General features: G+C 53.3%; 3 protein-coding genes across 4 annotated transcripts; 2 read left to right on the top strand and 1 right to left on the bottom strand.

Moving 5' to 3' along the window:
• Positions 1–2,010: 2,010 nt before the first annotated feature.
• On the top strand, positions 2,011–16,823 carry CADM4 (cell adhesion molecule 4). Of its 2 annotated transcripts, XM_081118625.1 has the most exons (9): positions 2,011–2,133; positions 12,339–12,485; positions 12,817–12,969; positions 13,222–13,356; positions 13,715–13,879; positions 13,993–14,083; positions 14,231–14,403; positions 15,175–15,303; positions 15,785–16,823. In XM_081118625.1, exons 1-9 carry the CDS (start codon positions 2,070–2,072, stop codon positions 15,892–15,894), a joined length of 1,167 nt encoding a protein of 388 aa, XP_080974751.1. In that variant the 5' UTR covers positions 2,011–2,069; the 3' UTR covers positions 15,895–16,823. The 2 variants fall into 2 exon arrangements, with proteins under 2 accessions (XP_080974751.1, XP_080974752.1); XM_081118626.1 differs by lacking the exon at positions 15,175–15,303 and having other exon boundaries at positions 15,785–16,811.
• Positions 16,824–18,740: 1,917 nt separating this feature from the next.
• ZNF428 (zinc finger protein 428) lies at positions 18,741–26,676 on the top strand. The gene is made up of 3 exons (XM_081119953.1): positions 18,741–19,158; positions 20,525–20,727; positions 26,012–26,676. Exons 2-3 carry the CDS (start codon positions 20,652–20,654, stop codon positions 26,521–26,523), a joined length of 588 nt encoding a protein of 195 aa, XP_080976079.1. The 5' UTR covers positions 18,741–19,158; positions 20,525–20,651; the 3' UTR covers positions 26,524–26,676.
• Positions 20,766–22,714, bottom strand: SRRM5 (serine/arginine repetitive matrix 5; the record flags this gene model as incomplete). The annotated part of the gene is made up of 2 exons (XM_081118990.1): positions 20,766–20,770; positions 21,103–22,714. The coding sequence occupies 2 exons, from the start codon at positions 22,712–22,714 to the stop codon at positions 20,766–20,768; spliced, it is 1,617 nt and encodes a 538-aa protein (XP_080975116.1).
• Positions 26,677–27,385: the final 709 nt, after the last annotated feature.

Here is a 27,385-nt window from a genome sequence, read left to right on the forward strand (position 1 = left end):
GGAGGAACAAAAGGAGAGGGAATGTATATTAGGGGACAAAACATCCAGTCTTCCTTCTGTATAAGAAAAACACACACAATTCTTCCCTACTGTGTCTTTCTCCTGTGTCACTTTTATTTTCACGCTGCTACTATACAACACTTTTGGTCACCAATTGTGGGGGAGGAGGGGTTCTCCACACCAAGCTATTCTTTGCAACACCAGCTGGATGTCCTACAATTTAACTCAATTCTGACATCATCTACCTGGGGATAACATGAGACCCCACAGGTCAAGGGCCTAGTCCCACAAAACCACTCCCCACTTCAGACCCCAGCCATCAGGCAACATGAGGGGAGACATTAATCCTTAGGACAGAGAAGGACAGACCGTGCTGAAGCCAGCCATATCCAAGACTATTTTTATATGTGAAACGATTCTCTCTCCCTTGAGCCAGTTGGGTAGGATTGGCTGTCACCTACCTGAAAACCCTAATGCATAAAGTATCCTGGAGTAGGATGGGGACAGGACCACCACTCTCACGATGTCCTCAGGCAGAAGAAGTGATGGGATCCAAAGAGGAGACATGAGAACCAAAACACCTCACAGAGTGCCCTGCAGCTGGAGCAAGAGACATTGGTTAGAGCCGTGGGCAAGGAGACCTATAGGTTCTTGGGAGCAAAGACGACCATCAGCTCCCCCCAGCCAAATCCAGGTTCGACACCTCTCTCCCACCTGTCCCAACACAGAGCCCCGGAAGGGTTAGAAATGATCCAGTCTGACCACCTCTCTCCTCAGTTTACAGAAGGGTAACCTGAGAATGGAAAAGGAAGGGAATTACTCAGAGCTGTGGTCCTGGGGATACAGAGGTTGAGGGGAGATTTGGTCCAAAAGACAGAAAAGATGCTTGGAGCTGGGCACTGAGGACAGAAAGGGTGTCTGGAGCTGAAGTCCTCTGGTGGGCCTGATACAGAAGATCTTGGTAGTGATGGAGATAAGACGGGGGATTTTCACAGTTGGCATTTCTCGACTTACTTAATTGTCAAAGGGCATGGGAGAGGTTGAGGTCTCCTGCCTTCCATGGGTTCTCACTCTTCTCGGGTCCAAAGGGTGATAATCCTGCACCAGGTCTACAAGGTCCCACAGAAGCGGGCTCGGGGAGACCCGCTCCCCAGGAAGGAGATGGGACCCAAGTCTGCAGGGGTGAGTCAGCACCAAAGATGGGAGGGAAGTAGGAAGGGCACCTAGAGAGACAGGGGCACAAAGAGAGACCGGGGCAGGAAGAGTAGGGAAGCGGGGTGGGGTGGCCTGGGAGGCATCCGCAGGAGCCTCTCCCTCGCTGAGACTCAGGGCTCGGGCTGCCTTCCCGCTGATTCACTTTCAGGGGGCCCCTCCCGGTAACGACGCTGAAACAAGGGGAGGGTGGGAGCCGCCTCCAGCCCAGCCCTGGGAGGTCCTGGACCTGCCGCCTTCCTCTCGAGGCGGCCCAGCCACCGCGCGGCCCGCGACGCCCTCAGCTTCGCCCTCACTCACCTGCCCGCGGAACACCGCTCACTCTCACCTTTCCCACGAAACACGCTCCCCCTCCACGCTCGCACGCCGTCCTCCCGCAGCGCTCTGCCCTTTACACTCCCGCGCGCACCCAGGTGCCGCCCCTCGCCCCCCGACCCCGCACAGCCCTCCAAGCCCTCACACCGCACCCGTCACCCGCGCACCCGCCCTCCCACTGACACACGCACCCCAGGTCCTCACGCTGCGCACACCTTCGCACCCGCACTTCTTGGCTGAACACGCGCCTCGCGCAGCCCGTCCCGCTCGCCCGCCCCCGCCCGCATCCCCCCTCCGGGCGCCGCGCCGCCCACTCCGCCTCCGGGCCCGCGTCCTCTCCCGCGCGGGGTCTGTGGCCCGCGCGGGTCTCGGCGTCTCCGCCGCACCCCCGCCCGGCCCCGGCCCGGCCCCGCCCCGGCCCTGGAGCCCCGCCTCCGGGCGGTAGGGGGCGGGGCGCGGGGCGGGGCGGGGGCGGGGCGGGCGGCGCGGGCGGTGCAGGTGCCGGGCCGGGAGCGAGCGGCGGCGGCGGCGGCGGCGGCACCATGGGCCGGGCCCGGCGCTTCCAGTGGCCGCTGCTGCTGCTGTGGGCGGCCGCGGCGGGGCCAGGTAGGGCCGGGGCCGGGGCGGGGCGCGCGCGGGGACAGCCGGGCCGCCGCGGGGCCGCAGAGGCCGAACAATGCGCGCGGGGCCGGGCCGGGCCCCCTCCCCGGGACAAAGCGCAGCGCGGGCCGGGAGCCGGGGCCGGGAGCGGGAGCCGCGAGCGGGGGAGGGGGCGCGGGCCCGGCCGCCGTGCCGCAGCTCCCCCACCCGCACAGGCCCGCATCCCAGCGGGGACAAAGGGCCCGAGACCCCCCACCCCGGCCCGCCTTCTCCGGGCCGGTCCCGCTGTCCTTCTGTCCGCTCTCTGCGTCCCTCTGTCCTCCTGTCTCTGAGTCCCAGCCTCTCTCCTTGTCCCCCTACCCTTGTCCTCTGTCCCCTGTCCCTCAGTCCCCAAGTCCTGTCCCTCCCTCTGTCTGTCCCCCTTTCTCCTTGCCTCCCTCTCCCCCCACCTCTCTATCCTGCCTTTGTCCCTCACCTCTGTCCCTTGGTCTCTGCTCCTTTTTAGTGGGTCACTTGTCCCCCATCATCCTCTGTCCCCTTCTGTCCCTCTGTATTTCTGCTCTCCCTCTCTGCCCCTGTCTCGCTGTCACCCTTGTTTCTCTGTCCCCTTTTCTCTGCCCCCATCTGTCCCATCCCCTTGTTTCTCTGCCCCCATCTTTCTGTCATTTCTGTTTCTCTAGCCCCCTCTGTCCCCTCTCTCTCCCATTCTCCCTCCTCCAGCCCCCTCTATCTGTCCCCCTGTCCCTCTGTCCCCTGTCTCTCTGCCTCCCCTCTCTACCCTTAACAACCTCCATCCTGGGATCCCGGTCTCCACCCTCCTTCCCTCCATCTCTTTCACTGTGTTCCCCCCGGAGAGGAGTTGAGTCAGGCAGGGCACCCTAAAGGGCCCTGGAGAAATGGGGGGGGCATTGTGTGTGAACCTTGGCATGTGGGCACACACGTGGATTCAGCAGATGCCTCCCCACCCATCCACACACCTAGGCCGTGACTTAGAGAAGCCCCCTCCAGAGCAGCCAGGGAGCCACCCACATACCTTTAACACACGGGCAAAGCCCCTGAGCCTGGGGACAAGGTCAGGAAATGTCACCCCCACACTCACACTCTCACACTGTGTGCCTCGAATGTGCCACAAACCACCTCCTCCCTGGTGGGTAATGCCAATCTTGGGAGGAACGAAGGATTGGGAGGTGGCTGGGCAGGAGTGGAGGGCGAGAGGTTCTGTGGAGATCTGAGAGAGGAGTGTAACCAGATGGCACAGGGCCGGGGGCCTGGGTGTAAATCCTGACTCTTGCCATTTGCCACAGTAGCTGATGGCAAGCACCCTCCTCTCTCTAGGGCTCAGTTTCCCTCTCTGTAAAGTATGGATGTTGAACTCAGTGATCTGAAAGGCAAGGAACTCCAGCTTGAACCCCTGACAAGGTGAGGGGCAAAGCTGACCTTTCACCCTCTACCCTGCCTTCTTCTACAGTCTTCTGACATTGCTTCAGAACCTGCATCATCACCTCCTTTCTTTGCGACAGACACGCCACAATTTCCCAGATGAGCGCTTTGGTTCCTTAGCTACATTTCCATCCAATTTTATGTTCCTTTCTTCATTTTTTAGGCCCTAAACACCAGCCTCATAGAATCCCAGAACTAACGAATCCAATAAACAAAGAACCTTGAGGGTGTTTTAGAACACTGGCATCTTTAGGATTCTAGAATCCCAGAATCTTCAGAACCCTGACACCTTTAAAATTCTAGAACCTTGATGGCACCCGCATTCTAGCCTCTGGACATCTTTAAAATTCTGAAGTCTTGGCCTCTTGGAGATCCTGAATCTTGACATCTCTGACATCTAGAATCTCAACAGCTTGCAACTGTGGGACTTTGGAGTCTCAGAATCAGATAACCTAAGATGACCACCTCCTCAGTGCGAGAATCTTTCATCCAGCACTTCTGGGAGGTAGCTTTACTGGTTTGTCCCTGTCGCTGCATCAGGGTACTCTAATCCCGTCTGTAAACTTCCTCTAAATCATGGGGCTTTACAAGTTGGGAGAGAGCTGGTGTCCTGGAAGCACTCTGGGCTGGGAGCGGAGGAACCAGGCCTCTCTGGTGTAATTCAGTATCAGCCCCTGTCCCTTTCTGAGCCTCTTTCCCCTTCGGGAAAGCGTGGGATTAGGGAGCTGGAATACAGGATCTCAGAGGGCCCTGCCTGCTTTCCTTGTCATTTGATGTTTCTGAATGGCTTTGGCCACTAGATTTCGGGGGGGGGGGGTGTCGTCCCCACATTTCCCTCTTAGTCACCCTCCTTCCTCTCTCACCTGCCCAGCCAGCAGGAGTGGGGATGGGAGATGGCGTCCATTTGTGCCCTTTCAAAAACGTATTCTCTCTTTCCTGGCTCACTCATCTGCCACGAATAGCAGAGGATGATTAGATTTATGCCAAAAGAAAGGAGGGTCCAGGGTGGGAACGAGAAAGAGATGGGTCGCCTGCCTAGGGATGCGCACAGGCAGACAGAGATGCACAGGCCGGAAACGAACAGAAAGGCGCTGAGGAAACATATCCAGATGTGAAGAAAAGAGAGAGGCTGTTGGAGTTGGGGGCCTTTGTGGAGGGGGAGCTTGTTGATCCCGAATAATGTTTTCCTCCCAAGTGACTCACTTTTCCCTTTTCAAGTACTTACCAGCTACTCTGAGAACAGGGGGGCTTCCCTCCAGTGTGAGTCAGCCCGGGTACAGGTCTTGGGAAGTTTCTGTCACTGACCCCCACCTACCCATGAGCTGGATGCCTGAGTCCCTCTAGCTGGGGTCAGATTCTGCAAAGGATTCCAAGACCTTAGACACAGCAGGGCTGGGGCCTGGGTGGGTTAATGTCGTGCGAGCCTGGCCTGTCCCGGTCTTGGGGAACACAAAGACAGCTTTCTCTCTCTGGGTGGGGCGGGGGGGACTTGGAGACAGTCAGACTCGCCAGCGCCCAATGGCCTGTGGCACCAGGACCCAAGCACCCACTGGTTCCTGCCTGTGCAGACCCCAGGCCCCTAGGCCCTCTGGGAACCAGGCACCAAAGCTCCTCCGCAGGCACCCAGTAGGGCAAGAGGGCAGCAGCAGAGCTGGGGCTCTTCTAGGAGTGGGGTGAAGAGTGGGCACTGGGGGTGGAGGATAGGACAGCGAGCGCTCAGTGCAGGCTTGCACCCTTCCCGGAACAGGAATTCCTCCCCTGACCTCCCCAGGGGGAAACTCCAGAGGACTCCCCCACCCCCTGGCTGGGCCTGAGGCCCAGAATCCAGGGAGTTCTGAATATCCCAGGAATGTGGGGGCCACAGGAGAGACTTTGTGTGTGAGGCTGCTGACTCACCCCTATGTCCCCACCTGATGCTTGGTCCCCAGATAAGAGGGGAACAGAGGGCTGGGGGAAGGCAGGACTGCAGTTCTGCGGTTCTGAGGACTGTGGACCTGGAGTCAAAAATTTCCAAGAGAGGAGGGGGCAGAGGGCCTGGACCCCTGGGTCTGAGGGAAAAGGGGCTGGGGACTTAGATTCCTGGGTTTGAGGTAAGAGAAGGCTAGAGGTCCTGGACATGTGTGTCAGAGGTAGGAGGGGGCTGGGGGCCTGGACTCCTGGGTCTGAGGGAGGAGGGGGCTGGGGGCCTGGACTCCTGGGTCTGAGGGAGGAGGGGCTGGGGGCCCATACTCCTAGGTCTTGGGGGGTAGGGGTACAGACTCCTGAGTCCTGAGAGAGGAAGGGGCTGGGGGTCCCCGCTCCAGGTTTCTGAGGGAGGAGGGGCTGGGACCCTGACGCCTAGGTCCCGCGAATACAGGCGCCTTCACAAGGCTGAGCTGGGGAAGAATTGATGCTTTGTGCAAGGATGTTCGGACTCCGCCATTGGTGGGGGGCTGAGGGGGGGTTCAATCAGGACGTAGGGATGTACCACCTCCCTGGGGGAGGAAGTGGGGGAAGGAGGCATGATGCCACGAGCCTCCTGGGGAGCGCATACAGTCGGGGTGGCTGTGACCTTCCTGGAACCATGACCTTGAGACTCCCTTGGGTACTCGCTGACTCAGGACCCAGGAAGTGCTCCCCCACCCCTCTCAGTTTCCGTGGAAACATCCACCAGCTGTACTCTGGACCCCTGGCTCCTGGGTCCTGAAGGAGGAGGGGCTGAGGGCCCAGACTCCTGGGTTTGAGGGAGGAGAGGCTGGGGGCTGGGGACTCCTGGGCTTGAGAGGATGCTGAGAACCCAGACTCCTGGGTGCTGATGGGAGAGGGTGCTGGGAGCCTGGTCCCCTGGATCCTGGGAGAGGAGGCAGTTGGGATGGATTCCCGGGTCTGAGGGAGCAGAGTGCTGGGTCTCTACATGTCACCTGCTCAGCCACTCTTTCCCAAACCCTCCCGTCTCTTTTCCAGGCACCATCCCCATGACGACTCCAGGCTGTCAACACAGTTTAAAGGGCCAGTGCCCTAGTCCCCAAAGCTCAACCCCTCTCTGACCAGAAAGTCCCGCTTCACCACCCCCCAACCCCGAAACAAAAGCTCCTGGGACATTAATATTCCAGGCACAGACACTGTTGGTTACTGAGTCTTCAGGAGGGGGAGGGAATTAGACAAAAGCCCCCCCTCACCCCATGTGCACCCTCAAGCAGAGAGCAGGGAATAAACTTGGGGGGCAGATCCAGAGGTCCTGATGGCTCTCCGGAGATGTTGAATTTCTGCCACCGAGTTGCCTGGGACCCCTGAGCCTCATTCTCCACATCTGTAAAATGGGGGGCTAGCACTGGGCTAGCCCTGAGGTCCAGGATCCATGGATAGGCTTCAAAACGTTTGCTTTTTTTAAGTGCCAGATTAAGCAGGCAGGTCCGTTTTCCTGTGCATGGGCAGGTTTCTGGAGGTTGTAATAATAGCAGTTTTGCAGAGAGGGCCTCCTGAACTCAAGGCACTGGGCTAATCCCTCTGAGGCAGGCACTGGCTTCATCCCCATTTTGCAGGTGGGGCATCTGAGGCTCAGAAAGGTTAAGCCACTTGCCAAGATCACACAGATGGGAAGTGGTCCAGCTGGGATCAACCCAGGTGTTTACGATGAGAATAGTGATGTCACAAAGTTGTTGTGAGGCTGAAATTAGATCCTGCCTGACACATGCCATTCATTCATCAATCTTCCAGACATTTATCAAGTGCCAGGCACACTTCTAGGCACTGAGGGTACAGCAGTAAACCCAATGGTTTATATCCCTGCTTCATGGGGCGTATATCTAGTGATGGGGGACAGTATACAAGTGAGCAAACAATAAAATAATTTCAGTGAAATTTCCATAGAGGAAATAAAACAATGGTGATGAAATAGAAAGTGTTCTGGAGGTGAAGGGATGTGGAGTGAGAGAAAGTCACTCTGAAGAGGTGTCGATATGATCAGAGACCTGAAAGAACAGGAGGTAGTCCTGGGATGATCAAGGGGAAACAACATTCCAGGCAATGGGAAGAGCAAGTGCAAAGGCCCTGAGGTGGTGACAAGCTCAGGGAGTCTGAAGGATGTCAAGGCCTGTGAGCCTGGAGTGAAGTGAGGGTGGTTGGAACTGTGGCCAGAGAGGGCCCAGGCCACCTAGCACCTTGAAGGCCCAGGGAAGGAGTCTAGGTTTTATTCTAAGTGTGATGGGCAGCTATTGAAGGGTTTTAAGCAGAGAAGTGACTTGATCTGATTTACCTTTTTGGAAAATCCATCTAGCTGCTGTGTGGAGATGGCCTGGTGGGAGGCAGGCATGGAAGCAAGGAGGCCCATGAGTAGCTCTAACAGGTTCAAGTAAGAGCCCTGGCCGGTGTGGCTCAGTTGGTTGGGCATTGTCCTGTGCACCGAAAGGTGGTTGGTTCGATTCCTGGTCAGGGCTCATGCTCAGGTTGCTGGCTCGATCCCCAGTGGGGGCCATGCAGGAGGCAGCCGCCGATTGATGTTTCACTCTCACATCGATGTTTCTCTCTCTCTCCCTCTCCCTCTAAAAATCAATTTAAAAAAACTTTGGGGAAAAAGAGGTTCAAATAAGAAATAGTGTCATTGGACTAGGGTTACGGTAGAAGAGGTAGACAATGGTGAATAGATATGGGGTATGTTTTGGAAGTAGAATGGATAGATCTTGCTGATGGAAAAGATGTTAGAGGTGAGGGAAAGGGTGAGAACTTGTATGATTTCTAGGTTTTTGGCCTGAGCAACCAGGTGGATGGTTGTGACATTTACTGAGATTAAGAAAACATGAAGAGGAAAACATTTGGATTGGGCATGTTAAGCTTGATATTCCAGCAGATACTAGATAAACCACTAATAGTGGCTTTAAAACACAAAAAGTTATACTCAAGCATAAAATAAGTCCTCAAGTAGGCATCCAGGGCTTTTACAGCAGCTCTACAATCATCACCAGAGGCCCAGGTGTCTTCCAGGCCTTGGTTCCACCCTCCCTACTGCCCTTGTCCTCATGGTCCAGTATGACTGCCAGAACTCCAGGCATCTGCATCCCAGTTCCAGGCAGCACAAAGGTGACCTGGTGGACAAGGGACTTGCCCCCTTTTTAGGAAATCCTTCCCAAATTACCACATGACACTTTTCCTTACATCCAATTGGACAAAACATTCACATGGCCTCACTTAGCTGCAAGAAAGTCTGGGAAATATATCTTTCTGCTAGGCACAGGGCGACCAGAAAATGCAATCAGGGTTCTTCTGCTAAGGAGAAAGGGAAGCATGGATGTCAGGGTAGAAAGCTAGCTATCTGTGCCTTCATCCCCTGGAATTAATGTTTTCCACCCCTCAGCCCCCAAATGAGGTTACCTATCCTTTTTACAGGGAATGTCACACTCGAGATGGGATATTACAGTGATTTGTGTCTACCTCCTCATAAATCTTGAAAGGCCCTCCAGGACAGGGACCTCATCTGACTCATCTCTGGGCATCCAGCCCTGGAAAACCTACCCACTGCTCAGGAAATACTCAAATGAGTGAATGAGATAGACTGTAAGAGATATGAAGCGATAGTTATCCAACATTTAAAAGTAAATAACCAGATGTGATCATGGCTCTTTCCTGCTTCAAAACCCCCACTGGCCTTCAGGAGAAAAGCTAATCTCCTAGCTTGGCATTTGAGGCGTCCGCTAGCACATCCCACCCCCCTCACCAACGCCGGACACTTTGCACCCAGCCGGCCAGCAGTGGATGCGGATCTAGGATACAGAACCAGAGAGATCTGGATTCAGGTCCTGGCTCTGCCACTCGGGCTGTGACCTTGGGCAAGTCCTTTTCTCTCTCTCGACCAATTTTCTCATCTATAAAATGGGAATTGGAAGAAAACTGGAGATTGATATTAGTGCCTGCCTTGTTCAGGTAGTGTGATGGTTAAATGGAAATTATATAGGTAATGTCCTTAGCACAGAGACTGGCACAGCAAGTGCCTACTAAACAGTAGCTATTGTGATTGTTATTTTGAAGATGACAGTGACAATGATGACGGTGATGCAGATGATGATTAATCTCAGCTTTGAGCTTTATTCCAGGCTGTTTCCTCTGCTGGAAACACCCCCTTACTAATCACCTACCTTGTTCCTCTGCTGGGTTAATCAGGGTAGGTTAACGTCTGTAACAAACAGCCCTGAAATCTCCGTGGCTTTACAAAAAATGTGTATTCCTCGTTCGTGTTACAGTTCTGTGCAGACAAGTCGCAGGGGGCAGTGAGTCAGGGCCCCAGGCTTCCAGCTTGTGAGCCTGCCCTCCTCTAGGCTCCTTGGACTCCTCTCCATTCAGCCATCGAGAAGGATGTGAGTGACGCCCTGGCCGATGTGGCTCAGCAGTTACAGCATCAGCCAGCAGACCAAAGGGCCGTGGGTTCAGTTCCCAGTCAAAGGCATGGACCTGGGTTGCAGGTTCCATCCCCGGCCCAGTTGGGGCGCATGCGAGAGGCAGCAGCCAGTTGATGTGTCTCTCTCACATGGATGTTTCTCCCTCGCCCTCTCTCTCTGTCCCCCTCCCTCCCTCCCACTCTCTCTAAAAAAAAATCAATGGAAAAAATATCCTCCAGTGAGGATTAACCAAAAAAAGAAAAAAAAGAAAAGAAGATGTGAGTGAGATGAGCCAGTCTGGAAGAGGTGTTTCTCTCTTCCACCTACATCCTATTGACCAGAAGTCAGTCACATGGCCCCACCTAAGTACAAGGGGCTCTGGGAAATGTAGGCTAATCCTGCATTGTACCAGTTAACTTTAGGGGGGTAACAGCCCATCTAAAACATAGTGGCTTTAAACAAACATGTTGTTTACTTACAACTCTGGGATCAGTGATTTGAACTGGATCAATTGGGCAGTTCTTCTCTTGGTCACAGTTGGGGTCACTCATATGGCTGCAGTCACCTGGTGTCTCACTGGGGCTGGATGGTGCAGGATGGCCTCACTCACATGGCCGGTGGTTGGTGCTGGCTATTGGCTGGGCTTCTCTCTCCCTGCAGTCTCTCATCCTCAAGGAAGCTAGTCTGGGCGTCTTCACTTGACTGTCTCAGGGCAGCAAGAGGGCATGAGTGAAAACTGCAAGGACTTTTGAGGCCTAGGTTCCAGAACTCATATAATATCACTTCTAGCACATTCTGTTGGTCAGAGCAAGTCACAAGGCGTGCCCACATTCCCAGGGTCTGAGTGTCTCCGAAATGGGTGGAGCAGCAAAGTCACCTTACAAAGGGCATGTACAGGTTCAGGGAAGAGAATTGTGTGCCATCTCTGCAGACAAGCTACAACATGTGCCCAGGTGTGAAAGATGGGGTTCAGTGAACACAGCAGTTTCCCACACCTGGTGAGCTCCTGTTTACTCAAGATCTGAATCCAATAGAGCTTTCTTCCAGAACCTTCTCTAAGCATACATCTCCCTAGACAGTCTTTAAAAAAAAAAAAAAAAATGTTTTCATTGATTTTTAGAGAGAGAGGAAGGGAGAGGGAAGAGAGAAGCATTGATCGGCTACCTCCTGCATGCCCCTACTGGGGATTGAGCCTGAAACCTGGGCATATGCCCTGACTGGGAATTGAACGAGCAACCTGTCAGTGTATGGGAAAATGCCCAACCAACTGAGCCACAGTGGCCAGGGCTTTTTTTACTTTTTTTAGTATTTATTTTATGCTGAGTTTACTCCCAGGCTATAAATTTTTGTTTCTTCCTGGATATCTTTTTCTTTGCAACCTCCTCTTCTGGTTTAGGAACAATCTGCCCTTTTTCAGTAGGATCATCTCAGGGTGGCAGGAGAGCTCTTGTTTGGGTTAATCTGCCCATGAGCTCTGTAAGTTCTATGCTGCATCTTGGGCGCTTTGTTCACCTGGATATGCTCAATGACCAGAGAATCTACATCTAAATCCTTAAGTTCAGCATTATTCGCTGCATTTTTAAGCATGTACAGCAAAAATTCAGCACTCTTTTTGGGCCACTGACCCTGTGTCCAGCCCCACTGTTTGGCCTGGACTCGCCTACCAACCCCACCACTATAATGATGAAATGGTACACGTTACTTCTGTAAAGTGACATCCTTCAGATATTTGGTGGCTTTTCTTCTTTTTTTAAATCCTCACCTAAGGATTTTTTCCCATTGATTTTTAAAGACAGTGGAAGAGAGGGAGGAAGGGAGCAGAGAGAGAGAAAGTGAGAAACATCCATGTGAGAGAGACACATTGATCGGTTGCCTCTGGCATTCACCCTGAGCGGGGCCGAGGATCAAGCCTGCAAGCCTGAAACCTAGGTTCGTGCCCTTGACCGGGAATCAAACCCACGACCCTTCAGTTTACAGGCCAATGCTCTAACCACTGAGCACACCAGCCAGGGCTACGTGGTGGCTTTTCGAATGTGCATATCCTTGATGGCCTAGGCAGTTTCAAGAGTGTTCTTAAAGTGAACACGAAGATTTGAAGCTCTTGATTTGCGTGATTTTGTGAGGTTTTCTGGGTCAAGTGATTAGCAAACCATTTTTCAGAGGTCACCTCTGGCCACTTTCGCGAAGAGTCCCTAGGCATTCTTGGTATCCCTTCTCTCTAGGCTCCCACTGTGCCCTGTGCAGCCCCATTAGAGTCCATCTCCTGGACTCCCGCCTGCAGGAAATGTTGGATGTGATAAACTGAATGTGAGGGGAAGGAGAGGGATTGGAGGTTTGGATGGGAGAGGAGCAGAGAGAGGGAGAAAAGATTGAGTTGCAGCCCTCAACGAGTCTCCTTTCCTGTCTCTCTGCCTGTTGGTCCAGGGACAGGACAAGAAGTACAGACAGAGAATGTGACAGTGGCTGAAGGTGGGGTGGCTGAGATAACCTGCCGTCTGCACCAGTATGATGGGTCCATAGTTGTCATTCAGAATCCAGCCCGGCAGACCCTCTTCTTCAATGGCACCCGCGGTGAGTGCTGGGGTCTGAAATCCTGAGTCTTGAAGGAGGAGGGCTGGGACCTGATTCCTGTGACCTGAAAGAGGGCAGAGCTGAGACTGGACTCCTGGGTCTGAGGGAGGAAGGGGCTGGGGGCCTGGACACCTGGGTCCTCATGTACCATGGAGCTGGGTGGAAGGGCCTCAATCATCCTGGGTCCCCAAGGGCGTAACCAGGTGGGCACCTTAGACAAACAGGTATGGCTGCAGAAAAGAGGCAGAGGGCTGGACTCTAGGCTCCTGGAGGAAGGGCAGAGCCCCTGAGGCCAGGATTCGCCACGTTCACTCCCGGTTCCTCACTCTAGCCCTGAAGGACGAGCGTTTCCAGCTTGAGGAGTTCTCCCCTCGCAGGGTGCGGATCCGGCTCTCAGATGCCCGCCTGGACGACGAGGGGGGCTACTTCTGCCAGCTCTACACGGAGGACACCCACCACCAGATTGCCACGCTCACAGTCCTGGGTAACCACCTCCCCCTCCAACAACCCATCCCCTCTCCTCTCTCCCCCGCCTTTCCCTCACCCCGAGACCCGCCCCTGGCAGGTCTGAAGCTCCTGCACACCTGGGCCGGGCAGCATGGCAGGCCGCCCTGACCTCTGGGCTCTGTGTCTGACCCTTGTTCCCTTTGGTCCCTGGAATCCCGCAGCCTGGTCACTTTGAACCCACCTGGATGCCTCCCCTGACCTCCACCCGTACCCCCTTCTCCCTGCGCAGTGGCCCCGGAGAACCCCGTGGTGGAGGTCCGGGAGCAGGCGGTGGAGGGCGGCGAGGTGGAGCTCAGCTGCCTGGTTCCGCGGTCCCGCCCGGTCGCCGTCCTGCGCTGGTACCGCGACCGCAAAGAACTGAAAGGTATTACCGAAAGTGGGGTACCGGGGTGGGGGAGGTGCCGGCGAGGGGCGGGGCTAGAGAGGGGGCGGGGCTTATGAGGCGGGTTTGTGGGGGCGGGGCTTGGGGAAGAGCGCGCCATCTGCAGCTGCTGACAAAAGGGGTCGATGAGAGCACGTGGAGGGGAAGGGGCGGCGCTCTGGGGAGAGACGCGCGGGATCCTGAGCTTGGCTCCGGGCGGTCGTGGTTTAGCGGCCTGGAGGCGGGGCCTGAGGCGTAGGGGCGTGGCTTAGCAAATAGCTGCTTTGGGATTGGCTGGGGTGTACCCCCCGGGGGTGGGACGGGAGTCCCGGACTGACGGAGTACGGTCCCCGCGTGGCAGGTGTGAGCAGCAGCAGGGAAAATGGCAAGGTGTGGAGCGTGGGGAGCACCGTGAGGTTTCGTGTAGACCGCAAGGACGACGGCGGTATCGTCATCTGCGAGGCGCAGAACCAGGCGCTGCCCTCGGGACACAGCAAGCAGACGCAGTACGTGCTGGACGTGCAGTGTAAGTGACCCGGCGGGGTGGGGGGCCCAACGCCAGCTGCCTGGCCCCGGGAAGGCTCCTTAGCCCGCGTCATGGCCCTGACAACCACTCTCCCGTCTCACTTCTGCCTACAGACTCCCCCACAGCCCGGATCCATGCCTCCCAAGCTGTGGTGAGGGAGGGAGACACGCTGGTGCTGACGTGCGCTGTGACCGGGAACCCCCGGTGAGCTCTGGGGCCCGAGACTCCTGGGAGGAAAGCCTTGTAGGGACCCTCTTATTCGAAGATGCTGCATATCTAGATTCCTGAGGAGTTAGAATTGGGTGCTGGCACCTGCGTCCCTAACTCTAATTGTCCTTTACCCGGGTCCAGGCCAAATCAGATCCGCTGGAACCGCGGGAATGAGTCTTTGCCGGAGCGGGCGGAGGCGGCCGGGGAGACGCTCACGCTGCCCGACCTGGCATCCGCGGATAATGGCACGTACTCTTGCGAGGCGTCGAACAAGCACGGCCACGCGAGGGCGCTCTATGTGCTCGTGGTCTACGGTGAGTGTAGGCAGCGCGGGCCTGGGGGCGGGGCTCAGGGCAGGGGAGGGGCCTTCTGGGGTCACTTTCTTGTCCTGGGTGGGCGGGGCACGTGCAAAGTGATTCCAGGAGGTCAACAGTGCACAAAGTTCTTACAATTCTGGGGCCAGACTGACCGTCTGGGTTCCAATTTGGCTCTGCAACGTCCTACTGCGGGTGACATAGTCTGCTCCTTAGTTTCCTCATGGGTAAAGTGGAAATTAACAATAGCACCTCTTTCAGGGTTTGTGAAGATTATATGAGCTAAATATATAAAGTGGTTGGAATGGCCCCTAGCAAAAAATAAGTGCTACGTGTTTAGCTCTATGACGATGCAGCAGGAATTTTGTGTTTGGGCCCTAGCTAGCATTTTAAATACCTGGAGCATTTTAGACAAGATATGTTAAGGGACTTGGACATGAGGTTCCATGGGGGAAGAGTCCAAAGAAAAGGGTTGTGCTGTTTCTTTTCTCTGGGGGTGGGGTGAGGAAGGGAGGGAGGGCAGGTATTAGCGAAATGACTCAGGGGCCTGTGGGGCAGCGTACAAACCAACAGGCATTCCCTGAGGAAGTGGAGCATCAGGAAAGAGGGAGCGTTGAGAAAGGCCCACGAGGTGGCAGTAATTTGAGGGGCATCGTACGTTAAGGGGCGAGGTTAGAGGTGGTGGGTGGAATGCTTTAACAGGTTGGCAGCGATGGGCCGGGCTAGGACCGTCCTCTGATGACCTGGTCCTGCGCCCTGTTCCTCTGGCAGACCCCGGCGCGGTGGTAGAGGCTCAGACGTCGGTGCCCTACGCCATTGTGGGCGGCATCCTGGCACTACTGGTGTTTCTGATCATATGTGTGCTGGTGGGCATGGTCTGGTGCTCGGTACGGCAGAAGGGTGAGTGGGGGCGGGGTCTGAATTCCGCTAGGGGTGTAGTTGGTCGTGAGATTGGTAAGGGGGCGGGACCTAGAGACTGAATTCCCAAGAGGGCGGAGCCTAGACCCAGGATTCGAAACCCCGCGGGACCTGAAGCCAATACTCCAGAAGGGGCGGGTGTTTCGCCCAGGACTAAAAGGGGTGAACCGCTGAAGCTGAATTAAGGCAGTGGGTTTGAATTAAACGATTCATCTTCCTAATTGCTGGACTCGTTGGGAACAGAGCAAGGGGATATCACCAAGAGAACAGAGAAAGGTTGATCTTTCTGTGAACTTTTGGCGTCTTCCTAATTCTGCTTTACCTCTTTCTCTGCCCATTTTGCTATTCCCTGGTCTTGATTCCCTCTCCCTGTGTTCTGTTTCTCCCTCTTCCTTCATCTGATATGTCTTGTCTGTCTCCTCCTTCCTGTAAATTTCTGTCCAACTCCTGGGTCAACCCTCAGGCTCCTATCTCACCCACGAGGCCAGTGGTTTGGATGAGCAGGGAGAAGCAAGAGAAGCCTTCCTCAATGGCAGCGATGGACACAAGAGGAAAGAAGAATTCTTCATCTGACCCCAACTGTACTCCAGGCCTGAGCCTGGGCTGGGGTCCACCCCACTGCCAGCTGCAAAGACATTTACCAGAGTCTGGGATGGTGGGCATCTCCCCCCACCACTAACACCTCAGACGTTTGGGCAGGGATGGGGGTATCAGATGCCTGGGTCTCTGCAAGGGCCAGGAGCAAGGTCCCAGAGGTCTGGGTCCCCCAGGGGGCAGGGGCCAAAGGTCCAGATCCCCCAAGTCCAGGGAGGGCGGTAGGGATTGGGTTGGGGGAAGATAACTGGGGGAAGGCCAGGGCCCCTAGGCTGCAGAACCAGGTCTTGTGGGGAGGGGATCAGATTCTGGGAAGGGTGGGGTGGGCAGGGAAGGGAAACACAGATTTCTTTGGGGGTCCCAGACCCCATGCCAGCCATTGTAGGAGTTCCACAGAGCTCTGGGCACCTCTTTGCAAAGCCATGTTTGCACGGTGGGGGGTAAGGGTGGGGGGGAGGGTGTGGAAACAGGGATTCTGTGTCTTTGTGTCATAACTGATGGAGGAGGTGAGGGAGACAGCCCCAGCCCTTTTCTCCAAACCCCCTTCCCCAGGTTCCGGTTTCCCTTCCCTCCACCTCCTCCCCCCACATCTGTCCCACCTATATTTGTCTCTCTGTCTACCCACTCCTGGGGGGGCCTTCCCCAGCTCTCCTCCAGGCCCCCCCAGGGAGAGGGAAAGGAGTTTAGGGGGGTGCGTTGGTCTCTATGCTTTTATATATAATATATTAAAAAAATCAAAAATCTGTATGAAAATATCAGATTATGCCCTCTTCCCCCATTCCTGGCTTTTGCCCCTTTTTCTTGTTTTAAAAAAAAACAACACACACCATTTTGTACGGGGCAGGGAGGGGAATGGGGAGGGGGTTTGGCAATCCCACTAACCACCATTAAACAGAGGAGAGAACATGTTTGGGGTGGTTGTGTGTCTGTCCTTCTGCCCAGAGCTGCACCATGCTGGGAGGGGAACTGAGGGAGGCGGGAGATGCTGGTGAAGCATACAAGCCAAGAGAAGGCACCTTGACCCTCCTAGAGAGGGAAATGTGTTTTGTTTTTTTCCTTCAGCCAAATAGTCTTACCTCTTTGGTAACTACTGAGCTACCTACTCTACCCTTACCCCATGGCCTGGACCCTTCCCTTGGCTTACCCCAACCCCAGACATCAGTCTCCAGGACAGCTTTCAATTAGTCACATCTCACCCTGATCCTACCTTTTTCAAAACCTTACCCTGTCTCCCTGTCATCTCTAGATGAAGTCAAAGCTCCTTAGCCTGGTATTCCAGGCCCTTCATTCGTTTCTCTAAATTTTAAATGAGTGATTCTAATTTTAGATTTAAAAATATATTGTCCTCTTTGTGCCAGGTGCTGCTCAAAGGTCTAGAGGTGCTACGGTAAATAAAAAAGGCAAATATTTGGTGTTCTAGACAGCTTAGCACTAATCTGAAGAGTAATACTGTTCTAAGTACTGAGGCCCCAAAGTGAAAAAAGGTGACTCCATGTTTTACCCTCATGTAGTTTTCACAAGGAAAAATAACTTAATTTCAGGTTGCCATTAAGATAAAATGCAGAGGAAGGGGAAGTGGAATACTATTTTATTTTAACTTATTATGGAAAACCTCAAACACATAAGTAGGCAGAACAGGACAATGAAGTCCATGCATCCTTCACCCCAGCTTCAAAAACCATAAATTCACGACCAATCCTGCTTTATCCACAACCCTACTTGCTTCTCTAAAGCAAATCTGGAGGTGCTATTTTAGAAAACAAATAAGTAAACCAACAAACAGGGAATGCCTCTCAGATTGACATCTGTGCCAAGATATAAATGGTTAGCACAAGAGCAGCCATTTGAAGATCGGAGGGAAAAGCATTTTCAGGCAAAGGGAACAGCAAGGGCTAAGACCTGAGAGGACAGAGACGGGGGTTTTGGATGTGAAGTGGATCTAGTCAGGAATGGATGGTGAGGTCAGAGATAAACAGGACCAGGCCATGTGTATAGCTCATAGACCATGATAAAGACTTTGGATTTTTTTCTAAGCATAATGGGTTCCCATTGGAGAGCTTTAAGCTAGAATGTGTTACTTCCAGGAAGTCTGGACTCCTGCAATATCTTCAGCATAAAGTCTGAACTCTTAACATCACCTGTAGAAGCCTTTCCCCTCTCTAATTCTGGGTTCCAGGCATATAATCTACTTTCACTTCCTCAATCAAATCATGTACTACTTTTTTCTTCTTCCCCTAGGCCTTTGCCCTTAACTGGTCCCGCTGCCAGAGTGACTCCCATTCCAGTTGGCTTCTATTAATCCTTGGCTTAAAGAGCATCACCTGGAAGCCTTTTCAGGCTGGGCAGGCACCTCCTATCGCCCCCCCACAGCTTCCTATGCTCCACTTATTCCAAGTGTGACCACTCCAGGTTGTGATTCTGTGTGGACCTCCTTCCTTTGGTTGGGGCATCATGTGGATAGGGGTTCCTTTGGTTGGGGCATCATGTGGATAGGGGCCGGGTATGTCTTGTTCACTGCGGAAACCATAGTGCCTGCTAGCACAGGGCCTGACACATAGAAGAGCAGTAAGTATTTATCCTGGTTGTGGGGAGGATTGTGAGGGTTGGTAAGGGTCCTGGCCCTTGAGCCGCCACTCAGGAAGATGCAAACCCATCCCACTAAGTCAAGGCTGCCTGCTTCTCGCTAGTCTGCAGTCCCTATGCGCACGCGCCTTGCTCAGGCTCGACCCCCACCTCCGCCTCACGTATGCTAATTACTGCGCTCCTTTCTACGGCCTCTCTGGGGAATATGCAAATCATCCCTTTTGGTGCCCGAGGCCTCCCATTGTCCCGAGCTAAGATTATGCAAATAGCGGGCCTCCGGTCCAGGATCCCAGCTGAGCTGGAGTCCCCCACCCCCAGCGCATCTCCTCTATAAAGCGCGTCCCCGCTCCGCACACGCACGCGCGAGCCTGAAGTTTCTAGTTCAGTCCGGCTGCGGACCGTACCAAGTAAACTCGGACAGCGAGGGGCAAAGCCCGGAACCCCCTGCGCGGGCGTCGACGACGGCCCGACTCGGATAGCCCCTCTTCGCGCTGTGCGCCTGGAATGGTCCATCTCGGCGCGCAAGCGCCCTAGGCTCTGCTCGCCCCTCGCGCTCCTTCCTCCCCTACTTGCAGCGCAGGCGCCGAGCCCGGGCGTGCAGCCACCGCCGCCGCCGCCGCCGCCGCCACCGCCGAGCCGGAGCGGGGGCCGCCCTCGCCGGTGAGTGTCCGGGATCGAGGTGCGCGGGGCATGCTGGGAAGTGGGAACTACGGCACCGCTGCATGATGGGAGCGACGGCTCCCGTCACGGAGGAGCTGGCAGCAGTCTTGGGCCCTGGTGGCCTAAGGGCGAAACCTCGGCTCCCTTTTCTACACCCCCCCCCCCCCCACGCGGCTCCATGCCGCCCTGGCGCATCCTGGAAAAACGGGACGCCTTGCCCTAAACGTGTGGAAGTCGGTTCGCTAGTCGTTATAGGCCGCCTGGTGCATTCTAGGAAGAATTACCTAGCTCCTTGCAGGGAACCGGTCCCTTTTGTCACACACGCTCCGCGAAGCATCTTGGAAACTTGGAGTGCTTCGACGAAGAGCGCCCTGGAAGGTGGTCATTACAGGCCTGAGGCATCCTGGGAAGAATTACCGCAGGGCGTTGTGGGAACTGGGCCTTATCGTCCCATGTTAACAGTTCGCTCCGGCCTCCTTACTCCAGCATTGTGGTCAGGGGTGCCTATTATCTTCTCGCAGGGAATCTTGGGAGATGGTTGCTATAGGCTCAGGACATTGTGGGGTCTCGTCCACGTGGTATGTGGTAGCCTCATTTACGCCCCTCTAAAGTCATGGGGCCAGTCTGGCCGCCAGTCATTGAGGAATGGGACTTGTGCCCCAAGGAATGCCTCCACCTCACCTCTGGAATACTTTGGAAGGGGCTTTGTGATGCGGCCCTGCCCAAAGGAGATAATCTGTTTCAACGTGGTTATGAGGAGCACATGAGTTAAGTCCTGGAAGCCCTTTTTGCATGGAGAAGAAACAGGCTAGAGAAGTTAAGGCCTTTGCTTGAAGCTACACAGAATATAGCAGATTTAGGATTCAAATTTAGATACTATCTTGCCAAGGTATAAATTGATACAGAACTAGGGCTGACATTCACAGACTAGCACAGCCATACCAGTTGTTTAAGTATTTAAATACTTCTAGACCACTACACCAAGTAATCCATACCCCTAACCTGCCACATTGGATTCTCCCTCAACCCCAGACTTTCCCACAATCCAACTGATTTATGCCTAGCATAGGACCATGTTCCAATCTCATTCTGATGGTGCCTATGCTAATACCCACTTTTAAATATTTGTAATGTTATCCTTCCCCACCCCATTGAATAAGAACCACAGACAGCTTCGTTGCTCAGATGGGGAAATTAAGGCCTACATATTGGCAGCGCCTGCAGCCAAGGCCCAGAAGGCAATCAGGGATAGAGCTGGGGCCATCTTTGCCTTACCCCCATCACAGATCACACAGCTGAGGCTGGGGAGGCAGACGCTATGTAAAAATTTATTGAGTCACCACACGCCTTTCCTTTCCCTCTCCAGCATCCCTCTACCTGCTGACATCCTGCATTAGAGAACTTGTGTCCGAGGTGTAGCTGTGAAGAGCTGGCCAGGGAGGGACGCTGTGTAGCTGCTGCTCTGCTCCTGTCTCCTGTCCCCTCCTCTGGCCATGACAGAGACTCGTGAGCCAGCTGAAACTGGGGGCTATGCCAGCTTGGAAGATGATGATGAAGACCTCTCTCCAGGTGAGCTGGCTTTAGAGGCGGTGGTGTTGGCTTGAATATCATCCTGGCTTGGGATTGGGGCTCTGCTGAAAAGTCTTGAGGGGGAATCGCTCCTTGTCACGCTAGGTATTCTGTTCTGACTGGGACTCTGTACCCTGCTAGGGGATCCTTTCCAGTTGGGACTTCCAGGGTTTGTAGATAGGTTGTGTTTGCTCTTGCTGGGGGTTCTAGACCGGCTGTGATCTCCCTTGCTGGAGGTTCTAGCTTGGCTGTGATCACTTTCCTTTCTGGGAGTTCTAGATCGACTGCGGCCTCTCTCTGTTCTGGGGGTTCTAGATTGGCTGTGAGATCTCTCTTTTCTGGGGATTCTGGTTTGGCTGTGATCTTGTTCCTTGCTGGAGCTTCTAGATCGGCTGTCATCTATTTCCTTGCTGGAGCTTCTAGATCGGCTGTGATCTCTTTCCTTGCTGGAGGTTTTAGATTGGCTGTGGTATATTCCCTTGCTGGAGGTTTCAGTTTTAGATTGGCTGTGATCTACTTCCTTGTTGGAGGTTTTAGATTGGCTGTGATCTCTTTCCTTGCTGGAGGTTTTAGATTGGCTGTGGTATATTTCCTTGCTGGAGGTTTCAGTTTTAGATTGGCTGTGATCTACTTCCTTGTTGGAGGTTTTAGATTGGCTGTGATCTCTTTCCTTGCTGGAGGTTTTAGATTGGCTGTGATCTATTTCCTTGCTGGAGGTTTTAGATTGGCTGTGGTATATTTCCTTGCTGGAAGTTTCAGTTTTAGATTGGCTATGATCTACTTCCCTGCTGGAGGTTTTAGATTGGCTGTGATCTCTCTCTTTTCTGGGGGTTCTAGTTCGGCTGTGATCTCTCTCCTTGCTGGGAGTTCTAAATCGTCTGTTACCTCTGTCCTTGCTGGGGCTTCTAGACTGGCTATGTCTTCTCATCTGGCTGGGAGTTTCCTTCCGGGTACGACTCCTTGCCCTACTATGATTTCTGTTCCAACTCGGATCTCTCACCCTGCTGTGGGTCCTCTTCCTACTGCGACTTCTTGCCCTTCTCGGTGTTCTAGACCGGCTACGACTTCGGGTCCTGCTAGGGGTGCTAGACTGGCTGCGACTTCGAGTCCTGCTGGGTACACTACCCTGGTTGTAACTCTTGACCATGCTGGACATTGCATTTGGGCTATAACTCCGTTCCCTGCTGGGGGTGATCATCTGACTATAACTCTTCACGCTCCTCAATGATGATGGAAACTGGCTGTAACCTGTCTCCTCGAAGGGAGCTCTGGTGGGGCTGTAACTCTTTGCCCTATTGGACGTTACCGCCAGCTTGGAACTCTTCCCCATAGCCGAGGTTCCTGTTGGGCTACAGTCACTCTTCTCTCTGCTCATATTTCTAGGCTGGCTCTCACTCCTTTCCCGGTTGTTGGTTCTAGGCCGGCTGTACCTCTTCTTCCCACTCTTTTTCTGGGGAGTAGTTCTTACCCTACTGGGTGTGCCTCGTTTGGCACCCTGAGTTCTCATCCTGCTGGGAGTGCTGGCCCTGCTGGATGACCTCTTGGAATTGTTACTTTCCCTTCTGCCAGGAGTTCTGCCCCGGCTGTTTGTGCCTTTCCGGTGGTGGCGTCTTACCCTGCCAGCTTTGTTGGCTTTGCTGGCCCTGGTATCGGTGCTGGCCTTGCTGGGTGTTCTTGTCCTGCTGCGGACTCGGGGCCTGCTGCTGGGCTGGTTAGAAGGGGCTGTCTTTGTACTTTCCCATTTGGTGGACTTGGAACTGCTGGGGCTCATAACTGAGTTGGGGGCTGCTGATTGCTTAGTGGGCACTGAAGAGCTGTTGGGCATTGCTGATTTAGTGGTCTTCAAGGAGGGAGGAGGCTTGGGAGACACTGTGGGCATCGAGGGTCCAGTGGACGCCAGAGACATGCTGGGCTTTGAGGATCTCGCAGGTGGAGAAGGCATGGTGGGCACAAAAGGGCTTGTGGTCCTGAAAGTCACAGTGGACATGAAAGCCCTGGACGACCACCTGGTTGTCTTTCACTGTGTGAAGTCATAGTGGGCATTGAAGACCCTGGAGGGTAGGTGGTGTGAAGTCAGAGGTGGGAGGGTCAGGAGGGGTGGGGCCTATCCCAAGGCCAGAGATGTCTGCTCTGTGCTTTGCAGCCATTCAGCAAATGTTTCTAAGGCTGACTGAGGCTCACCATTGCTGGGGACACAGAGACAGGCAGCCAGGTCGTCCTGACTTCCAGGAGTCTCCAGACCTAGGTGGTCACTGCTTAGGTGGTCAGATTGTGTTGGGGGTTCCAGAGGAGAGAGACACTGACTATCTGGGGAGTCAGAGAGGACCTCACGGAGGATATGACATGTGAGCTGGAGCCTTAAAGAGGAGCAGGAGTTTGCTGCTAGAAATGGAAAAGGCGGCCCCAGTTGGGAAAATAGAGGTAAAGGTCTAGAGGAAGGAGGGAGATCAGGGCCTGGGGCCACCCAAGCAACGAACTAGACAAAGTCTCTGCTTTGGGGGACAAGCAGTAAACACACAACTAAATGTATAAAATAAGTTGAGAAGGAGAGTTAAGGGGCATAGAGAGTGCTGGGGAGGGATTACGGACTAGACAAAGTGACCAGGGTGTCACTGAGGAGGTGACACTTGAGCAGAGATGTGGCAGAAAGTCAGGAGCAAGGCTTAGTCCATCTCCAGAAAGGCTGGCAAGGCCCTGGGGCCGGTACATGCCTGGAGTGTGGAGGGACAGTGAGGAGCCCGGTGTGGGTGCTCAGTTGTAATAGGAGGCCAGCATAAATGCAGGGCAAGTCTGTTGCAGTCCTAGAAGATACATTCAGCAGGTTCCTGCTATTGCACCTAAAGTAGCTAGTTTTTCCCACACTGTTATCAAAGTGGGGGATCCTGCCTCCTGGATCACTGCTTGTATGTACACCCCCCATAATTTTTTTCCTTTTTTTAACCTAAACTTGTCCTAGGCATGTCTTTCATATGCATGAAATCACAGTAATATATTCTTACACACATTTTAATTCACTTAACTAGATATAGATAGATAGATAGATAGATAGATAGATAGATAGATAGATAGATAGATAGATAGATGATAGATAGATAGATAGATAGATAGATAGATAGATAGATAGATTAGATAGATAGATTAGATAGATAGATAGATAGATAGATGATAGATAGATAGATAGATAGATAGATAGATAGATAGATAGATAGATAGATAGATAGATAGATGATAGATATAGATAGAGTCATGTGCCACGTAATGACATTGGTCAACAACTGAACACATGTACCGTGGTGGTCCCATAGATTTTAATGGCGCTGAAAACTTTCTATCGCCTAGTGACATCGCAGCTGTCTTCATGGCATAGTGCAACACATTTACCCAAGTATTTACTGTTGTGTTACAGTTACATACAGTATTCAGTATAGTAACATACTGTACAGGTGTGTGGCCTGGGAGCTGTAGGGGAACAGAATGTCACCCCCAAATACAGTTATAGTATTGAACCCTTGAACAACGCAGGTTTGAACTACTATGGCTCATTCATTCATAAGGGGGATTTTTCTGTTGACCCTCTTAGTCCAAACCTTCACGTTCAAGGGTCTACTGTAGGCCTGTTTAGCATAAGGATTGTCTTAGGCTGGTTATTTCAAGAAACTGCAGCACTCTGAAAAACAAGTAGAAGTTACCCTTTGTAAAAGGCATTTACATTTGTAAGGGTGCCTATTTACTGGAAGGGAGATGACGTTACCTCTAGAAACTTTTGTCTGTGGGGAAGACTGGGACTTAAATTTGCATAACAACCTTACCCTTGGTTACTGCTGATTCTAGTAATCTTCCATAGCTGACTCCCCCCATCCCCAATGTCTTTGTCTTCAACTGAGGAAGGTATTTGAGATGGTGGCTTTAGCCATTTTGTTGAGTTGCTCAGTTTTCCTGGGTCTCTTTCATATATGTATACAGGGGGTGTACGCGTTACTAGACTTTTTTCTCCTGTGAGTCTATCTTTATTACAGGGATGTCTCAGCCAGGAACCCACAGAGCACACCCTAGGTGTGTAGTAGGTAGGCTGAACGGTCTAGATTGTGTAAGTGCACTCTGTAATGTTCTTATCACAACATCACCAGATGATGCATTTCTCAGAGAGTATCCCTTTCATTAAGCAGCGTGTGACTATATATAAAACCACATATATCTCTGAAAAGTAATGGAAAAAATATCCTCAGATGAAGATTAAAAATAAAAAAAATTAAAAAAATAGCCCGGCTGGGTGTGGTTCAGCGGTTGAGTATCGACCTAGGATCTAGGCGATTGGAGTTTGATTCCCAGTCAGGGCACATGCCCGGGTTGTGGGCTCAATCAATGACTCTCTCATCATTGATGTTTCTATCTCTCTTTCCCTCTCCTTTCCTCTCTCTGAAATCAATAAAGATATATTTAAAATACTGTATGATTATTTTAAAAAATTAATTAAAAATAAATTTAAAATAAAAATAAATATATTATCAAAGTACATATATACTGTGTATTTTAATTTGCTTAAATATGTTTAAATGTTTGTCTTCCTAAAATGATCCAGCATAGGCGATCACCCATATTTAGCTTTCCCTGTTAGAGCTGTTTGACTGGAGGCCTAACTGCTCTTTGCCTCAGTGTCCCCATTTGTCACTTAGGAATAATAACAATGCCTCCCTCACAGGGTTGCTCTAAGGATGAGGTGAGTTATTACGTGAGAGTAGGGCTCTTCCAAAAGCGTTGGGCGCTGCTGCTGCTGCTGCTGTTTTTACTGTTCCTGCTTTTATTGTTGCGGTGTTTAATCGTCACCTGAGGGTATTTTTTCCATTGCTTTTCAGAGAGTGGAAGGGGGGAGAGAGAGGGGGAAACATCTATGTGAGAGAGACACATCGATTGGTTGCGGACCAGGGCCAGGAATTGAGCCTGCAACTGAGGTACATGCCCTTGGCTGGAATTTATCCCAGGACCCTTCAGTCTGCGGGCCGACACTCTAACTACTGAGCCAAACCGGCTAGGGCTATTCCTACTTTTACTCCTATTTTATTGTTATTAACCCCCTAAGATGCTGGACACACAGACACTGAGCACCTCCTGTGTGCCAGGCCCTGTTTTATGCGATGGGCAGCCACCTGTGGGGAAGGGCAGGATTGGGCCCAGGCCACCCTCTCCATCTGGTATCAAGCCTGAATGGGGCTTGAGGGGACAGCCACCTGGGCACAGCCCTCTGTCCCCCTGATGCCGCTGTCTTTCCCCACCAACCCCCCTACAGGTCCTGAACATTCCTCTGACTCCGAGTATACACTCTCAGAGCCGGACTCTGAAGAGGAGGAAGATGAGGAGGAGGAAGAAGAGGAGACCACTGATGACCCTGAATATGACCCTGGCTACAAGGTGAAACAGCGCCTGGGTGGGGGTCGGGGTGGCCCGTCCCGCAGGGCCCCCCGTGCAGCCCAGCCCCCGGGCCCCCCAGCCCAGCCCTGCCAGCTCTGTGGCCGCTCACCCGTTGGGGAGGCTCCACCAGGCACCCCACCCTGTCGGCTCTGCTGTCCCACTACAGCCCCCCAGGAAGCGCCAGCCCCCGAAGGCAGGGTACTGGGGGAAGAGGAGGAAGAGCTGCCTCGGGCCGGGGAGGGCCGACCTGCTGGGAGGGCGGAGGGCGGGGAGGGGGACGGTGACGAGGACGAGGAGGGCACCTACCACTGCACCGAGTGCGAGGATTCCTTCGACAGCCTCGGCGAGCTGCATGGGCACTTCATGCTGCATGCCCGGGGTGAGGTGTAGGCAGAGCCCCCACCCAGGAAGCGTGGTGCAGGGGGTGGGACGGGAGGAGTGGGCCGAAGAAATTGGGTGGTGAAGTGGTCCTGGGGGGTGCTGCCGATCTGTGTTGTCTTAGCCGTACGTGTGAAGGCCGGAATAAAAGCCAAATTCTGTGTGTGTCGGTCCAGCGTGTGTTTGGTGTTTATGTGTGCGTGCGTGCGTGCGTGTGTGTGTGTGTTTATGGTCCAGTATGTGAGACATGCGCCTGGGCATCTGTCTGCCCCTCACCCTCCTGGGCTCCTCCTTAGGGGAGCTTTAGGATCAGTGTTGCCTAGATAATCAACATTTCACTAAAGGTTGAATGTTCAGTGTGGTTTACCCATAGACCCCATGATGTATAGGCTCAAACAACAGAATTTTGTCTCTCGCTCACATAATAGTCCAGGGTGGGTATTTCAGGTTGGCAGGCAACCCTGTCCATCTAGTGATTTGGGGACCCAGACCATCTCTTAAGCCTGTTGTTGTCCCTATGGTCATGTCTGGGTGGCCATGGCCTGGGAGCCCGGAGAGGTACACGTGTTCTCTTACAAGCCCTAGCCCAGAAGTGGCGCATACTGCTTCTATTTACATTCCTTTGCTGAGAAATTTGTTGCATGGCCACAGCTCACTGCAAGGGAGTCTGGGAAAGGTGGCCTAGCCAAGTGCCCAGAAAGCAGAAAATGGTTTGTGGAGGACAGCTCATGTTCTCTGCCACTTCGCCTAAGAACCTTCACAAAGAGGACTTCCATTATAATCATAGCTTCACTTCCTGGGTGCCAAGTGCTGGTCCAAGAGCTTTACACATGTTGTGTATCTAGGAACTTACAAAAATAGAATCTTAATTTTA

Source organism: Miniopterus schreibersii (assembly GCF_964146895.1).
Source record: "Miniopterus schreibersii genome assembly, chromosome: 18".
In the NCBI taxonomy this organism is placed as follows: Eukaryota; Metazoa; Chordata; class Mammalia; order Chiroptera; family Miniopteridae; genus Miniopterus; species Miniopterus schreibersii.

Excerpts from the sequence above, each read along its gene's own strand:
- ZNF428 (XM_081119953.1), top strand. The coding sequence starts at position 20,652 with ATGACAGAGACTCGTGAGCCAGCTGAAACTGGGGGCTATGCCAGCTTG. Across the intron at positions 20,728-26,011 it reads TGATGAAGACCTCTCTCCAG|GTCCTGAACATTCCTCTGAC; the intron begins GTGAGCTGGCTT and ends ACCCCCCTACAG.
- CADM4 (XM_081118625.1), top strand. The coding sequence starts at position 2,070 with ATGGGCCGGGCCCGGCGCTTCCAGTGGCCGCTGCTGCTGCTGTGGGCG. Across the intron at positions 13,880-13,992 it reads GTACGTGCTGGACGTGCAGT|ACTCCCCCACAGCCCGGATC; the intron begins GTAAGTGACCCG and ends TTCTGCCTACAG. Across the intron at positions 14,084-14,230 it reads GCTGTGACCGGGAACCCCCG|GCCAAATCAGATCCGCTGGA; the intron begins GTGAGCTCTGGG and ends ACCCGGGTCCAG.